This window comes from Salvelinus fontinalis, chromosome 14, assembly GCF_029448725.1.
Source record: "Salvelinus fontinalis isolate EN_2023a chromosome 14, ASM2944872v1, whole genome shotgun sequence".
NCBI classification, from domain to species: domain Eukaryota; kingdom Metazoa; phylum Chordata; class Actinopteri; order Salmoniformes; family Salmonidae; genus Salvelinus; species Salvelinus fontinalis.
This window is the reverse complement of record NC_074678.1, coordinates 39,952,725-39,971,116: the sequence shown is the minus strand read 5'-3', so window position 1 is coordinate 39,971,116 and position 18,392 is coordinate 39,952,725. Positions and strand designations below refer to the sequence as shown.

General features: G+C 40.2%; 1 protein-coding gene across 1 annotated transcript; it reads left to right on the top strand.

The window, feature by feature from the left end:
* The first annotated feature begins 730 nt into the window (after positions 1 to 730).
* Positions 731 to 10,435, top strand: LOC129810824 (lipoprotein lipase-like). The gene is made up of 10 exons (XM_055861752.1): positions 731 to 1,004; positions 2,171 to 2,352; positions 2,659 to 2,838; positions 3,504 to 3,615; positions 4,106 to 4,339; positions 4,712 to 4,957; positions 8,124 to 8,244; positions 8,507 to 8,689; positions 8,943 to 9,050; positions 9,167 to 10,435. The coding sequence occupies exons 1-10, from the start codon at positions 911 to 913 to the stop codon at positions 9,216 to 9,218; spliced, it is 1,512 nt and encodes a 503-aa protein (XP_055717727.1). The 5' UTR covers positions 731 to 910; the 3' UTR covers positions 9,219 to 10,435.
* Positions 10,436 to 18,392: the final 7,957 nt, after the last annotated feature.

Here is an 18,392-nt window from a genome sequence, read left to right as displayed (position 1 = left end):
ATTGAATAAATATTAGTAGCCTGTAGGATAGTTCTGAATAGTTCAGGATAGTTCAGCACCAATAGTGTCCATGCATTTAGCAGAATATGACGCAAAAACGTTCACGTTTCGCTTTATGGACATATATTTGGATAGACATAGGCCTATATTAAGATTCCTAAATATAGAACATGTGTATTGTTACTTAACACTGGTTTTGGAATTACATTTATCAAGCCGCATGTCTTATTAAACGCTCCAGTTATACAGCATGGTAAATCACAGAAGAGCCAAAAGTGGAGCATGAGGTTTGTACAGACTGCAAAACTCAAACACCTACATAGAAGCCCATTTCGAATACAACTTTTTTTAAACGAGAATATAACTTGAATAAAAATAAAATAAAACATCTGGCTATAGCATTTAAACTTTAAATAGCAAGTAAACCGTTTGGTGAACATCTCAAATATTTTTACCAAGACAAGATATTCTGAATTGAATAAACATATAAGGTATCACTATAAAGGAAAGCTAAAACAGATAATCGTATAACATGTCTATATGTGAAGGACAGCGGTGAAGGGATATGTGAACCCAGCGGTGAAGGGATATGTGAAACACAGCGGTGAAGGGGCAGAGAGAGTTGTGAATGATTTTGGAGCAATTTTGCGTTGGAACCAGTTCAAGCCCAGCCCACTCACTTCCGACCAATGGAGTTTGTTTATTCAAATGAGCCACTCATAAAGACGACCTGGAGCGGCAACTGTGGCAGACTTCAACAGAAACTTCACTCTTATCACAAATCAGATTTACTTTTAGACCAGAGCAGTGGTCCTACTGACCTATACAATTGGATCTACTACTCCTAAACCAACATACAAGGACATTTTCATTCGGGACTTGACGGAGAAACCTCTGGATCAACAATAATATGGGAAAAGAAAATACCTTTTTGGCCACCGTTTGGATAATTCTGGCAAATATCTGTGTATCTTTTTCAAGTACACCAGAACAAACACTTTTTGGTAAGTAAGGGATATTCATCCTAGCTGTTTGTAGAGCTGACTTTGGCTTTGTTATAGATAGGTTAAATAAACACATTATTTACTCAATGTTGATTTTCTCCCATAAAATAAACACTAGAGCCAACGGGGGGCAGTAAAATTGATGCAGCCTCCTCCAAGTGACCGAGAGTAACCTCAGTTCAGTCAGACGTACCCCACTCTAGTGCATTTTGTCAGGGTGCGCACCTCTCTCATGAATAATCTTTTCAACCATTGCAAAAAATATTTAATGAATCTGATCAACAGAATGCAAATTATGCATTTTAAGTACACGACATTATTTCCATGTTCAAGTGCACTTAAAATAATATTTTGAAAACGAAATTGTGATATTTGTTCTATTTTTAATTGATGTATAATAACAATTTCCCCGTTGTTTTACACGTATTTGCATAATGCATAATAACATATATTATCATTATTATTGACATTATATTCGATATTTAATGTGGCCTATTTGTGTATGTTTGTGATATAAACTAACTTAATAACTTAATTTCAAAAGGCTTATAGTGTTATTACTACAATGTTTGTTTGGTAGAATTTCAAAAGATGCAAAAGGGGGCGACATTGGACCGGTAAAACTATCGATATCTTTTTTGTCATGCTGGTAATTGGATTAGATTACAACAATTGATAAACTGATAGATTCTGCAGATTGTGTCTTTGTAATTACTTTCTTCCAAAATAGATAGTGTTTGAAGATTTAAAAAAAAAGCTGAATTGCCACCACTTGAAAGATGTAATGAAAAATACTGCAATTGGTTTCTTTGTAAACAAATTTTAGATGCTGGATTTTATTTGTCATGCAAATAAGAAGTTACATTTTGGTTATGGTAAAGTGTTTGAAATGCTAGTGACCTCCTTGTACAATCATGATAATGAAAAAGTCATAAATAATAGGACATCTGGACTCGGTTTTAATATGTATCTGGTTAAAAATGTAAACAATAGTATAATGAATAAGGCAGATTCCTTTAGACTCTTGACTCCCCTGCATTGTGCATAATGGTAACCTGTATGCCATGATAACTGTTCAAAGTGCTTACATGAAGGATCATGCACTAGTAGGTGAGTGACAACATGACTGATGAAGCCAGTTTAACATCATCGCTGTGTCTGTGCAGGTAACAGCAACTCTACTGAATGGCTTGAGGACTACACAGACATTGTATCCAAGTTCTCCCTGAGAACTGCTGAGATACCGGATGATGACTTGTGCTACATCGTTCCCGGCCAGCCCTTAACCATCCCAAAGTGTGAATTCGACCCTGGGTATAAGACGTTCGTGGTCATTCATGGATGGACGGTAAAGCTTTGACACTATTATGATTACCACAAAAGCAGAAATTGTTGATCATCATTTCAATGAGGCTTGTTGGGCATAATTAGGGACATAACTCAACAATGTTGATTCAAAAAATAAATTCAGCATTGATAAGTAGATGTATGATGAGAAGCTCCACGCTGTCCCTAGGCATAATGTTGTAGTGCTCATTCATGTGTAAAAGTGCTGACACTTGGCTAGTCTTCAATCAGTGCTGTGAGTAAACAATGAGGGCTAGGGTCACAGTGAGTCAGGGCAGCCACTGACCCCGAAAATGTGTTTGTCCAGGTTACAGGGCTGTTTGAGAGCTGGGTCCCTAAGCTGGTGACAGCGCTGTACAAGAGGGAGCCCAAGGCCAACGTGATTGTGGTGGACTGGCTGACACGGGCGCAGCAGCACTACCTCACCTCCGCTGCCAACACCAAGCTGGTGGGCAAAGACGTGGCCAAGTTTGTTAATTGGCTGCAGGTGGGTGATCTCAAGGACACTGGGTAAATAGGAACATAGCCACAGGAAGTAGGGGTGCCCCCTGAAAAATCATAATTAAAACAAATATGAATATATATATATATATATTTTTTTTTTACAAAAGTAGTGCACTGGGCCTTTTCTAGTCCTGTATTAACGGACAGATACAGCCGTTTGTCGCATGGGCAAAAAAAAAATTCAGCACCGCCGAAACATAATAGAATACATGGTTCACACAAGAACAGACTTTCATGTTGACAATGCAAAAACGTATTTGAAATAAGCAATATGTGACTGGTGATGATACATTCATTTCGAAGTCAATGCTGTGGTTGTATTTTACTCCTGGCTGATTTAGTACACCTAAAAGCTTATTACAGTCATGTTGTTGATCCACATCAACCACTCATTACACAGCTCATTATTGATAGAAACAGCAGGTGGAGCTAGTGAAGCATATCCTCTGCTAGAAAATAGGGCTAGGAGACATTGGTATGATAAACTACCTGAAATGATTACATGTGTAAGCGTACAGTATAACTGACAGAACAGAATATACTTGAGAGGGTGTTAGGATGGCATAACAAGTTTTACAGCCAATACTTTACACAGTCACAAGACTGGAAAATAGAAATAAAACCTTGTCTGTTTTCCCCCGTTGTCAGAAAACACTAGACTACCCCTGGGAGAAGATACATCTGCTGGGATACAGTCTGGGTGCTCATGTAGCCGGCATCGCTGGTCTCCTCACCAACCACAAAGTCAGCAGAATCACAGGTGAGCAGACAGCCCTTCTCTGCTGAAGAGGTTTTAATGTTTATCTATCAGTCTGTCGCGATGTAGATGCATAGGCCTACATGTGCAAGTTCTATCTCAATGTATTTAGCCTCAGTAGTCCTACCATTTGTCTCCATAAAGTTTACCCAACTATTACATCTCGAGGCCATTGAAAACCATAATCAAATCATCACTAAAGCACATTGTGGGCTTCTACCCCTCTCTCTTATCCTCCCCCTTCTCTCTCTCTCTCCCCTCTCTCTCTCTCTGCTTCTACCCCTCCCTCTCTCTCTCTCTCTCTCTCTCTCTTTCTCTCTCTGTCTCTGCTTCTACCCCTCTCTCTCTCTCCCACTCTCTCTGCTTCTACCCCTCTCTCTCCCTCTCTGTCTCTACTTCTACCTCTCTCTCTCTCCCTCGCTCTCCCTCTCTGTCTCTACTTCTACCTCTCTCTCTCTCTCTCTCTCTCTCTCTCCCTCCATCTGGCTCCCAGGTTTGGACCCGGCCGGCCCGACCTTTGAGTTTGCTGACGCCCAGAGCACCCTGTCCCCTGACGATGCTCTCTTCGTGGACGTCCTGCACACCAACACCCGGGGCTCCCCAGACCGCAGCATCGGCATCCAGAGACCCGTGGGCCACGTGGACATCTACCCCAACGGAGGAACCTTCCAGCCAGGCTGTGACCTGCAGAACACCATGATGATGATCGCCACCACCGGCATCCGTAGTACGTACTGGAACTGGACACTGTACTGTAGAATGCCTTCTACTATTCTAGCTTCTCCATATTTCTGCTGTCTGACATATATATAGTAGACCATAGTGTAACATCAAAGTCTGTTATTATACTGTAGTAAATCTTCAAGAGGAGTGTTTCTTGAAGTTTAAACAGCTGCAACAAGTACTTTGACTCCATTAAAAGTGCAATTTTCAAAGGCCTCAGTTTTCTAACCATAACACTGAAAGCCATACGTCATAAGCCAGAATAAGCACATTTCACAGACACAGTCACATTGTTAGTCTGGTGTATATTAGAGAATCAGCCAGTGATTCAGACTTCATGGTCCTAATGGTCTTGTTTTACTCCTGTCCTATGCAGATATGGACCAGCTTGTGAAGTGTTCCCATGAGCGCTCCATCCACCTGTTTATCGACTCGCTGGTGAACGCAGCAGAGCATCAGACCATGGCCTACCGCTGCAGCTCCAAGGAGGCCTTCATGAAGGGCATGTGTCTCAACTGCCGCAAGAACCGCTGCAACAAGGTGGGCTACGGCGTCAACAAGGTCCGCCTGCCCCGGAGCACCAAGATGTACCTCAAGACCCGCGAGATGATGCCCTTCAAACGTAAGGATGAGAGAGGAATTGTTTTGAGACAAGAATGCATGCATGCACAAATGTAACAGTATAACTTTAAACCGTCCCCTCGCCCCGACACGGGCGCGAACCAGGGACTCTCTGCACACATCAACGACGGTCGCCCACGAAGCATCGTTACCCATCGCTCCACAAAGGCCACGGCCCTTGCAAAGCAAGGGGCAACACTACTTAAGTCTCAGAGCAAATGACGTAACTGATTGAAATGCTACTAGCGCGCACCCGCTAACTAGCTAGCCATTTCACATCCGTTACACAAAGCAACACTCTTTTTCACAACAGGAGGTTAATTTCCTGGCACTAAAATAGATTTAGTTAAGAGTTACCTGACGTACATTAATTGCCAAATCCTCAATGTATCGGTGCGGATGGCTGAATGTAGTTATTATAGTGGTGGCTAGGAGCTGGCTCAAGCTGGCCTTGAGAACTTTAACTTCTTTGGGATTGGTGTCCCTCCACAGGACGGTTGAGCTAACGTAGGCTAATGTGATTAGCATGAGGTTGTAAGTAACAAGAACATTTCCCAGGACATAAACATATCTGATATTGGCAGAAAGCTTAAAATATTTTTAATCTAACTGCACTGTCCAATTTACAGAAGCTACGACAGTGAAAGAATACCATGCTATTGTTTGAGGAGAGTGAAATGCAATGGTTCATTGGATCAGTCTAAAACTTTGCACATACGCTGCTGCCATCTATTGGCCAAAATCTAAATTGCACCTGGGCTGGAATAATACATTATGGCCTTCTCTTGCATTTAAAAAATGATGGTACAAAAAAATACAAAAGAACGGTTGGTTTTTTCTTTGTATTATCTTTTACCAGAGCTATTGAGTTAAATTCTCCTACATTCCTTTCACATTTCCACAAACTTCAAAGTGTTTCCTTTCAAATGGTACCAAGAATATGCATATCCTTGCTTCAGGGCTTGAGCTACAGGCAGTTAGATTTGGGTATGTCATTTTAAACGAAAATTGAAAAAAGGGGCGGATCCTGAACACTGAGTCTCTTTACCATCCTGTGCATGTTACATTAGTACAACGGGCCCCAACTGTGTACATACCATATTGATACTGTACCACCCTGAGAAAACAACTACTGTAGTCTACACAAGTCCTTCCCTTATCAGTCACCTGACCCACTATCCATAAAAGATTCTATAACATCCGCCCAGCCTGCGTCCATTTTCCTCCCTCCTCACCCCACTACTCTAGGATTGGCACAGTCTGACATATCTGATAAGGTAGTGGCGTCAGGGACAAACAAAAACAAGCAGGGGGAATAAAACAAGGTTCATGGCGCAAGCCATGAAGGTCACATGAGAGTGAGACTATTAGTATTTCAGTAGTGGCTGTGGTTTGGTAACTGGAAACCACTGCACGTGAACTCTTACGATGGAAAGTTAGAGGAAACTTTCCACACCAATTGGAAATGCTTCTGGCACTGGCTTTGAATTTAGGCACACAATAACATCTCTGTAGTACACTGTAAAACCATGAAGCATGTGACACATTTATAACCTAAACGTCAGTGTTTAAAACTTAAACATTAGGCATTTAGATTAACCAATAAGGGTTCTCATCTTAAACACCGGTGTTTAGAATGCTAAGATATTCAGCTTTTCCAGTCAGTTTCTAACCAAGAGAACACCTATATCTCCTAAGTGTTCAGATTTTTAACACTAGTGTTTACTTTCCCATCGTCATGTTTAGAGTGCATTTAGTCATTCAAAAATGTATGTGACTTTCCATTCCTTTTATTCAGATCAGTGTTAGGAATGTCTGTCACCTTACTTACATTTCAGCACAACTGAACAGGACATTTATTTTCAATTGCGTGACGTTGTTGTTACTCAACAGTCTTGAGTCCATTTCTGTTAACTCTCTCAGAGTGAAAAATATGTGGGAGAGGCCTCATCATATTTCCCAGCATGCTTTGGTACAGGTTGATATTTAGAATAGTTTGTTTTAAAATCTTTGTTTCCTCATGCACGTTGATTTATTGAGCTCATAGTATACAAATATAAATAACTTAAATGTTTCTAAACTAATCCAATCTGTAGGGGTTGGACATTCACAACCAAGGAACCCGTTACTGAGACGGTTGTTCTAGTTTAGATGGTTTAGGTAGTCTTGGTTGTTGAGGTCTTCACCATAGCAGACATTCTGAGTGCAGGTTGTGGGTGATAAAATATACTAATTTCTTGGATATCCTCCCTCTGGCTGGAATCTGATAGGAATTGCTAATCACGTCATAAACCATCATATTGTGACTTGCAGATCTGATGAGCCAGGATTTTCAGACCACAATGTAGACCATAACTAAAGGCCTTATGAAGTGTGTAATATGTGATCATAAAGGGTTTAATTTTAATTGAAATGCATTCACTTAGGTAGTCACTTGATGAAGGCTTCAGGAATAGAAGTTATTGAATGCAACAACAATGTCTCTTTTACAAACACAGACATGGGTGGGTATCCCTCATAATCACGCGAAAGGCATGCTGGGGAATATGCAAATACGGCTTTACACCTACAGTGTTAAAACAACACCCCCAGTGTTTAGTGTTCAAAACCAAAAAACCTTGTGCTGAATAAACATGTTCATGTTTGTTAAAAGTGTTACAGCGAATAAACATGTTCTGGTGTTTACAATCTAAACACTGTGACACATTTTCATTTGAAATTCTAAATGCCTTGACGCATTTAAAAAGTGTTACAGAAAAGTGTTAAGTTATGCGTTCAGATCCTAAACACTTGGTTTTACAGTGGAAGGAGTGGAAGGTTGGACAATTTAATCTGAAGCTTAACACTGCATTTTATTTCCCTTATTCACACAAAGGCAGTAAGTGGATCAATAATATGGTTATGTAAAGACAGGTCTTAAGCACTGAGATACTACAATAGTGTGTGAGCGAGGATCTTTAGCTCAAACTGTGGGCATCAGTGATTGGATTATGGCCACATGCCACAAACACTTCAAACTGTCGGAGAATGTGTCTTAACTGGGCAGACTGCAGGTGTTTCCGTAAGAAGAAAACATACTCAGGGGTTCAGAGGGCAAAACCTTCTCTGTGACGCTCGTCTGTATGTGGCATGGTTCTAAATGAAGGTCTCTGTCATTCTTTCCACAGTTTTCCATTACCAAGTGAAGGTGCATTTCTTCAGCAGTGAGAAACTGGCCTACACTGAGCAGCCCATGAAAATCTCTCTGTACGGAACCCATGATGAGAAGACTGACATACCTTACATCATGTACGTATGGTTTGATATTAAATAAAATAATCAAATAAGGAAATTATAGGAAATACAAATACATTTTGTGCAATACTTAGTTGTCCAGAAATGCTTGATATAATATCTAAACAAGTCCAGACTTACGAATATAAAACACTGACATTGTAGCGCATAATGAACCCTGGAAATGTCACCTCACCACCCCACCTCAGCTGGGTACTATATACAGTACAGAAGATGAGCTGATCCACTCACCTTTGACCTGTGTGTGACCCCTCAGGCCCTTCCTGAACACCAACAGCACTGTGTCATTCCTGCTGACCACCGACGTGGATGTCGGGGAGCTGCTTATGGTCAAGCTGCGCTGGGAGAAAGATGCCTATTTCAGCTGGTCTGACATTTGGGGCAACAAAAACTTCCACATCCGCAAAATACGTGTCAAGGCCGGGGAGACTCAATCCAGGTAAGTCATGATAGTAATGATGAGCTGTATATCTATATGTAGAAGGGGTATTCAAATTCACAGACCTTAAGGTCAGCAGCATTGCTGGTTTCGCTCCAATTAATTACATTAATCAATCAAAACCCAACAGTACTGTGGACAGTATTTGAATACCTTTGACACAGCACATCGCCTTTCACATTGCCAGTCTTTGGAGTTATATGTTAAAGGCGTCAAGAAGGCTTTATTGATAGTCTTTACTGTCTGAATCCAGGGTCATCTTCAGCGCTAAAGATGGAGAGTTTGCCTACCTCATCAGAGGAAAAGACGACGTAGTCTTTGTCAAATCAAAAGAGGACAACATGAGCCGGAAAGAGAAAAAGTAAGAAAAGTTTGTAAAACTTTGGTCATTTGAATATAGAAAAATCAATCATAACCAAAGATGGTATTCAAAACGTATTTCCTCATGTTCTTCTTTTGATTTTGATTTATCTTCAGGATGCACAGACTCAAGATGCAGGGAAGCCACTTCAAGAATAACATTGCATGAAGCAACGCTTGAATCAAAGTGCGCACTGAACCACACAGCCACAGCTGGATGGAGCCTGGGAGAATACGCTGGAGAGAAGATAGGGGATGTAAGTCTCTGACTTGTACTGTATGTTCTGCCTCTCAACCCGTGTCATCTCATCTCCACCCGGAATCACGTCATCCCACTGAGCTGGGAGTCAGCTTACCTGCTTTGTCTTCTATTAACCGTCGTCATGGAGAGTGTTACAATTGCTTTTTTTATGTTTTTGACTTGGTCTAACGTTGCTACATTATCTTTTTAATCCTTCATCTCAACTGTGTTTATGTATACCTACTAAATCAAATTAATTAATTTCTAACGCCATACTAGGTAGTTCCGATTCAAACTTCAGATTCAAAGAGATTGACATAGCTTCCACTTATTTTTGCCACATTCAGTGTGCACACTATAATAATCATGTCACTAATGTCATGCCTAAACCACTAATTGCCACCATCACAGGGACCAAAGATGGTGACATTGTCTACTGAATTGAATATTGCAGTGACCCGTGTAAATAGCTTTTCAATCACTATTATATATATGCGTTATCATTGTAGATGAATTCCCTGCTTATTCTTTGTGTGCATTTGGTTATTGTGTTTGGCACTGGTCACTTTAAGGGCGTTAGTCCAGTCAATTTGATCGTTCATCAACTAGTTGAAATGGATTATGTTCAGATCATTCCTTAATTGGTCACTGGACTTCTGAAGAATAGAGGTCACAAGGAGAAGTTAGTATGGCCTTAGTACTTTTACTTCCTTTATAGGTAAAAAATTATGTGGAAACAATTACCTTAACCCTATTGGTCAAGCATGCCCTCTAAAACATTCAATTTTCTTTAAAAAGGTCAAACAAAATGCTACACTAAATGTATAACATATATGTGAGACTTTGCCAACATGGGTGGGCAGCCCTACATAATAACCATAAACATCCCAAGAATGTTTAATATTCTATTTATTGAATGTACCTGTATATATTTGTATATTAAGCTGTAATATATTTGGGCAGATTTCCATAGATGTCGCTGTTTTTCTAGATGAAGCGGTGTGATTTTATGTGAGTGGCTTTGGACAGACTGATCAAATTGGTCTCCATGCCAGCTGATGAGCGCATTTATTTTTCTGAACTGAAATGCATTGCACTCTATGAAGACAGAATATGATACTTTAATAAAGTGAAAACATTATATATTTTGGTATTCTTGGATTTTTTACTGCCCTGAGCTACATATTGTGTTCTTGAATTCCTTAGATATTAATCTAACCCTAGAACAGGTATTCACAAACCAGGGGTACGCGCAGTGCCGTCAGGGGCATGTTATTGTTTTACTAAACTGTTTTATTTTATTTTTGTAAAAAAATAAGTCCATTTATATTTTCCAATGGGGCTATACATTTGGGTGAGTTTTTTTTTCTCTCACCTGAGTAGCCTCGTTCCACTGCCAAAAATCTAATTAAACCATTGAGTGTTCAGTGAAATCATAACACAATGTCAAATACAGGTAGCCTAGTCAAATAATTAACATCCAATCACATTAACCATTACTCTCTTGCGGGAATACCACTAACGGTCCGTATGTAACCAAATGTACCTGCTGCTCATGTTGGTATCTGTACTGATGGCGCAAAAGCCATGACAGGGAGACATAGTGGAGTGGTAACGGGAGTGCAAGCAGTTGCTCCCGACGCCACTTGGGTACACTGCAGCATCCACTGAGAGGCTCTTGCTGCCAAGGGAATGCCTGACAGCTTGAAAGACGTTTTGGACACTACAGTGAAAATGGTTAACTTTGTTAAAACAAGGCCCCTGAACTCACGTGTATTTTCTGCACTTTGCAATGATATGTGCAGCGACCATGTAATGCTTTTACAACATACAGAAGTGCACTGGTTATCAAGGGGCAAAGTATTGACACGTTTAAAAAAAAAAAAGAAGAGAAACCAGCTTAAAGTTGTCTTTACTGACCATCATTTTCACTTGTCTGACCGCTTGCATGATGACATCACCCCTATCTGGGTGATGTTTTTCCTCGCCTGAATGATCTGAATCTAGGATTACAGGGACTCTCCGCAACTATATTCAATGTGGGGGACAAAATTGAGGCTATGATTAAGAAGTTGGAGCTCTTCTCTGTCTGCATTAACAAGGACAACACACAGGTCTTTCCATCATTGTGTGATTTGTTTGTGTGCAAATGAACTCAAGCTTAGGGACAATGTCAAATGTGATATAGCTTAGCACCTGAGTGAGTTGGGTGCGCAATTACGCAGGTACTTTCCAGAAACGGATGACACAAACAACTGGATTCGTTATCACTTTCATGCCCTGCCTCCAGTCCGCTTACCGATATCTGAACAAGAGCGCCTCATCGAAATTGCAGCAAGCGGTTCTGTGAAAATGTAATTTAATCAGAAGCCACCGCCAGATTTCTGGATTGGACTGCGCTGAGTATTCTGCCCTGGCAAATCGCGCTGTTAAGACACTGATGCCCTTTGCAACCCCATACATTTCTGAGAGTGGATTCTCGGCCCTCACTAGCATGAAAACTAAATACATGCACAGACTGTGTGTGGAAAATGATTTAAGACTGAGACTCTCCAATACAACCCAACATTGCAGAGTTATGTGCATCCTTTCAAGCATACCCTTCTCATTAACCTGTGGTGAGTTCTTCACAATTTTCGATTAACAAATAAGGTTTTATATGTAAGATGGTTAAATAAAGAGCAAAATTATTGATTATTATATTATTATTTGTGCCCTGGTCCTATCAGAGCTCTTTGTCACTTCCCACTAGCCGGGTTGTGACAAAAACTCACACTCATTCTTATGTTTAATAAATGTATCGTATAGTGTGTGTATGTGGCAGGCTTACAATGATGGCAAAAAAACAACATTTGAGAGTGTGCTGACCCTGGTGCTAGAGGGGGGACGCAGCTGGAGGTTGAATGTTTTAAGGGCCCGGGACTATACATTCAGCTCCCCTGATTAAGATGTTAGCTCCCCTAAATGCAACAAAAGTCTAACTTTAAGGGGGCTCTAAATAATTCAACCATTCTCATATCTGTTTAAAATGCAGTGTTAAATATGTTTTACAGTGGTAAATATGAAAATAAAATCTTCCAATGAAACGAACAACCTCTCTGTCATTGTTGAACCCATTTATTTCTATGCGGCAGTGCTGTCCATCCAGTAGTGTTGAATTATGGCCTCAGATGAGCTCCTTTATGCATAGATTTCCCTTGCTACCTCCTAATTTCTGCCATTTGTTTGTTATGCATCCTTGATAAAAACAGCCATTATTACAATGCATTAGATTTATCCGTTGATTTATCATTGTTTGCTTTTGTCAGTCAGTTGTTTGTGCAGGTACTGGTGTTCTCTGTGCCAGAAGTAGTAGACTATTTATTTATTCTTTTCAATCAATATTTGATCCAATGTTACGTAGGCGTAGTTACACAAGGTCCATGATTCTAAAGGGTTTAAGTTCAATGTTCTAATTCGATTGTTAAATGCTTACTAATTAAGTGATTATGCCCGAGAAGTCGGTGTTTGGAGGATATATTGACACTGATGTTGTTATATACAGTATCCTCCAAACACCGGCTTCGAGGGCATTATCACTTGTATACAATGGGTTACCAACATATTCAAATAATGATTGACATATTTTCATAAAAAAATATATTTTGGTGAATTTATTCATACTATTTCATCCTTCCACAAGATATATTCCCGACACAAATTTAGGGTTGCTACCCAAGCCGGCTGGTCGTTCATTCTATTGGTTTGGTTGCCAGAGACTCGACCCAGTCGTTCAGTCTTTTTGTTCTTTATCTATGGACCCAGTCGTTCGTTTTAAATGTTCCATTGCCATACTGTCTGGCAACGTTCTTATCAACTATGGCTAACGCACAGTCACGTCAAACAATACAGCCAGAACAGTAGCTGCATTTGCATTTGTTTAAGCTGTTTTTTAGTGACATTTATTTGGATACATCCATAACAATGAGCTAATGAGGCGCGATTTCACCTGGCATAGAAAATGTGCTCTCTCATCAGGACACTGTTGTTCAGAGGAGCTAGCCAACAACACAGCTAACACAATCACTTCAAACTGAAGCTGGAAAGACTGCAAACTATCTGCCCTTCGTTTATTTCTTTTTTCTTTTTCAATTGACAAACATGCCTACTTTTGAAGTGACTTGTTCGACAATCAGATGAAAATATCATGACTGGTTGGGTTCATGCCACATTAAAAGGTAATACGTTTTTACCGTTTAAATGACGTCTTTATTATTAAGCCTATAAAAAAATACAGAGACCCCCGAATGTCTCGGTGTAATTCGCACTCTGTTCAATATTGTATATAATCGTTGGAAATAGTCCTACATCTCTTTGAAGACCATAACCATATGACCTCATACTTAGCAACATGCCGTCAATACAGAGACAGTTGTCATTCACATTCACAGGTCTCATCAACATTTGCCTAATTGTGTAAGAGACACATACTGTAACACTAATATATATAGTTTGACATGGATGGCTACTGCTGTTCTGCCCCTGACTGGTGAATTGCTGGCATAGCTCATAACATTATTATTACTGCTGTGCTTTACACACAGTGGTCTCATTGTTCCTAATCTGACACCTGTGGCTCTTTAAACCTTGTCTGACACATGCTAGTAGCACAACATCCACATTAGAGCTTATCATCACAAAGCCCAGTACACTAACATCCCAAAACAAGTTGTGTAACACACAAAGGCAATACACGAAGATAACAAATAGCTTTGGACCCCAAATTCTCTTAGTTGGAAATACATGGAATAATCCCATAGATTGTAAAAAAAACAGTGGGGTTATTGAGTAATTCTTGGAATTTGGAGCGTCAAAAAAGGAGGAAGGAAACATGGCAGGAAAGGTATTTTTTCTATTACTCACTATTGTAATCACAGGATCATTTCTGTACAAAACTACATGAGATACATTACACATTTTGTCAACATTAATTCAAGTTGGTCAACTTTAATTCATTCAATTATAAATATTTTTCATCGATTAATAACATATTTCTTAAAAGTATTAGGGAAAAACAAGAAAACTATCTGTCATCCCCATTCAGCAAGTTACAGTCAAACGGGTAATGTGAGGAATGAGGAAATACACTGTGTTTCAGAAATCCGGTCCTCAATTGCCTGTAACTTGCTGAATGGGGATAACAGATGTTTTTACTTAGACCAGGGGTGATGGGTCTAAGTAAGTTCTGGACAGAGATATGTTGGGTGTGTTGGTGGGGTGAGTGTTGCCTGACAGTGGAAGGGTACTGTGATGTGTCGTCTCATGAACTTGCTGGTGAACTTCTCTCCTCCCTTTAGGTCATGGAAATATTCCCTTATTGTGTTGGTGGACGAGAGATGACCCCACAAAAATGACCTTTAAACCTGTACTGTTCACTGGCCCAATTAACCCAAACCTGATGTCCCCAGAATGCCCCTCTAAGATGTTATTGTAATTTTCCATAAGAAATCATATGGAAATCTCCCAAAACAAAACAAACAACATGAGATGAATTTGGCAGTGAGGATAGAATAGTTGATAATAATTACATTATGTTCCTCATGGGAAAAAGCTCCACTTCCTGGTAAATTAGTTACACAACACACACTGTACATCACATGCATGATAAATCAGCTAAGATATATTTTCGGTTCACGCAGTAAGAACTTCCTGAAGCCTTCAGAACCACGCGTGTTATTCTTAGAAAGAACCCTAAAAAGAAGCCTGGGAAACCCTTGGAAAAAACATTCCAGAACAATTTGTCACCTTCAAAACATTGGGGAACAGCTGTTGTTAAGTTGGCTTCCAAACTAAATCACTGGCTCTTGCAAATCTCTACAGCACAACTTTACAGTTTCTCTTATCAACGCAAACTGCCTCAAAATCCCACTTACTGAGACGCTTCCCTTCAGAAGCGATTCAGTTTCCCTTTCAAAAGCAAAGAGAATGGCAGCACCGTAGCGATGCATCTGTTGATCTAATACAGCTGTTCCTGCTTTACAGGAAAACTCTGTTATGTTCCTAGAAAAGCAACATTAAATTGGATGCCAACTGGACCGCTACAAGAGCTGCTTCAGGGACATGCAGCAGGAGGGATGTGTGTGTTGAATCTGGCAACAGTACAATAAGACAACTTCTGCTATGTCCCCTCCCCCCCCCCCCCCCCCCCCCCTTGTGTTCCACGTGTCACATAACAACAGCGACAAATACCAGCATTGGAGCCAAACTTTGTTTCCATCTCCTTCCGAGCAACCAGGGGTACCAGGGACCTCTGATAGGTTGACGTTTGACAACAACAATGGTCAACCATAGAGGCTAGACACACTTAACATGTGCACATTCCTGAAGGAAAGCATGTGACCGTAGCAGGTGACATTATTCTTAGTCCTTTACACACAATGGCGCACTGCTTAGATAATGGAAACGCAGGTTTGGTCCAACAAACTGGTCCAACAAATCTGGTCCAACAATTCTCTGAGTCTGACCAATCACAACTCACACAAACTGCAGATCCCCACTGACTGATACAGTATGTCTGGTTTGGCTCAGTTTGAAGAGTATGCTTACAATGTCACTTACAATGCCAGGGTTCTGGGTTTGATTCCCACAGGGGACCGGTACAAAAATATATGCATTCACTACTGTAAGCTTCTCTGGATAAAGCGTCTGCTAAATGACAACAAAAAAAATGAACTTGATCTTAAGTGAGGAAGAGGGTAAACTAGGCCTATGTCATGTTGGTTGTAGGCCTATTCCTCACTCAGTAGTAATACTAATGGATCAGTGGAGGCTCCTCAGAGGAGGAAGGGGAGGACCATCCTCCTCAGTGAATTTCAGAAAATAAAAATAGTTCTTAGATAAAACTATACTAAATATATTCACGTCACCAAATAATTGATTATAACACACTGTTTTGCAAAGAAGGTCTACAGTAGCCTCAACAGCACTCTGTAGGGCAGCACCATGGTGTAGCCGGAGGACAACTAGCTTCCGTCCTCCTCTGGGTACATTGACTTCAATACAAAACTTACTGTAGGAGGCTTGTGTTTCTCACCCCCTTCCATAAACTTACACAGTAATTATGACAACTTTTGGAGGATGTCCTCCAACCTATCAGAGCTCTTGCAGCATGAACTGACATTTTGTCCACCCAATCAAAGGATCCGAATGAATCTAGTACTGAAAGCATACACTACAGCTAGCTAGCACTGCAGTGCATAACATGTGGTGAGTAGTTGACTCAAAGAGAGAGAAAGACAATAGTTCTTAAATGGAAGCAAACGAAACAGAGATAAACATACCTGAATTTGTTCAATAGAAACTCTGGTTTGCATCTATTGGACTAATGATTACACCCTATATCAGTTAGATGCAGGCAAGATTGGACAAGGCGGTATTGAATGTGTCAATGTCTGTCACCTTGATTACTCAAATTCCTCTCAACCTGTGCACCTACGTTGTAAACTTTCATTCACGGTCTAGGTTATCGCAACCTCATGATGGGTATGGTGAAAATGTGAGTATCATGTAGTAGCCTAAACCTATCAATGTTACATTGAACTGGATGAATGGAATATGAATGACAGTCATCCAATATGCTGTAATAGAAATAAGGCCATGCTCATGAAAAAAAAAAAGTAAACGGCACCGACCGCCACTGCAATGGAAGTCCCAGTGCAAAGAGTCAAACAACAACAAACTTAAAGCTTGCATTTATTATTCACGTGCACCCACAGAGATCACAGGATGGGTACATCGCTCAATGTACCTAAACAAATGATCGAACTAGATTTACATTTGACATTTTTATCATTTAGCAGACCCGCTATTCCAGAATGACTGACAATTAGTGCATTCATCATCAGATAGCTAGGCGGTACAACAACACATCACTATCGTATCACGTACATTTTCCCTCAACAAAGTATTTATCAGCAAAGTCAGTGCTGGTAGAACAAGACAAATGCTAAACATCCAGTTAATATTTGCATTGCAACAGAAAGTAAGGTTGGATTAGGTTAAATAGAGCTTATCTTAGAAAACTGGGGAGAAATGTTATTGATAAAATCTTGCATAATTGCTAGACCACAATCTCTCTCTAGGTCTAGGGGGAAGGGTCTGTGGATGTATAGAGTGGTGAATGGTGGCTAGGGGAAGGGGCTTGGGAAAGGGTGTAGAGGGGTGGTTGGTTAGGATTTGGACTATGATTTATACTGGCCCATCTGGCCACCTCCACTCAGGGCAGTCTTCTAGAACTAAAGCCAGTAACGTTGATGACATTACAGGTTCGTACGCAGCTTCTCATAACATTATGTTCCACTCTAGTTGTACTCCTAAACTCCACAAGGCCCACTTAACACATTCTGTACCTGCTGTGAGAAACAGTCCCCTCAAGCAGACATTAGGTGGGCTGAGGTGCCCCTGGTATGCAAACATCATAAAACCCTCTGAACTGTGATATGTTGTACAACAAGAAAAACATGATCATATGTCCAATAGTTATTGTGTCATGTTATCATGTCATCAATGTATCAATTTCAAGGTCTTGTAGCAGTAGGCCACTGAGTTATTTTGCATTCTAGCTACAACTACTATTATTATAATAGCCTATATATATGAATTGAACAAATAATGCAAATGTTAAGTTAACATAATGTAATGTAGGCATGCTAAAAAACCTTTATGCTTAAATCGCCCTCACTCATGCATTCAAGAGCAAGGCCATTTGTAGTGATAGGCTACAAGAATCTAGCCAGATCAGAATCAACATTTGACAGCCTGGTCTCATAGACTAGCCGTAACATAGTAAACTTAGATCCGGGATGTTACGTTTGGTATGGTCACATAAGACAGAAGGTTACTTAAAGCAAATGTGAAAGTAAGGTGGTTAGTTGGGGACGATGGGTAGGCGTATAAAGCAAATATTTAATTGTAATTCATAACATGTCATACAAAATGGATGATTGACATCCACAAATTAATACATGCCATACAAAACATAACATATCATAGTAAATGGAAGGAGACAGATGTAAGTATTCTATATTACGTATACCCCTGAGTCCAGGTTGAATTTGAGGGCAG

Excerpts from the sequence above, each read along its gene's own strand:
- LOC129810824 (XM_055861752.1), top strand. The coding sequence starts at position 911 with ATGGGAAAAGAAAATACCTTTTTGGCCACCGTTTGGATAATTCTGGCA. Across the intron at positions 2,353-2,658 it reads TGGTCATTCATGGATGGACG|GTTACAGGGCTGTTTGAGAG; the intron begins GTAAAGCTTTGA and ends GTGTTTGTCCAG. Across the intron at positions 2,839-3,503 it reads AGTTTGTTAATTGGCTGCAG|AAAACACTAGACTACCCCTG; the intron begins GTGGGTGATCTC and ends CCCCGTTGTCAG.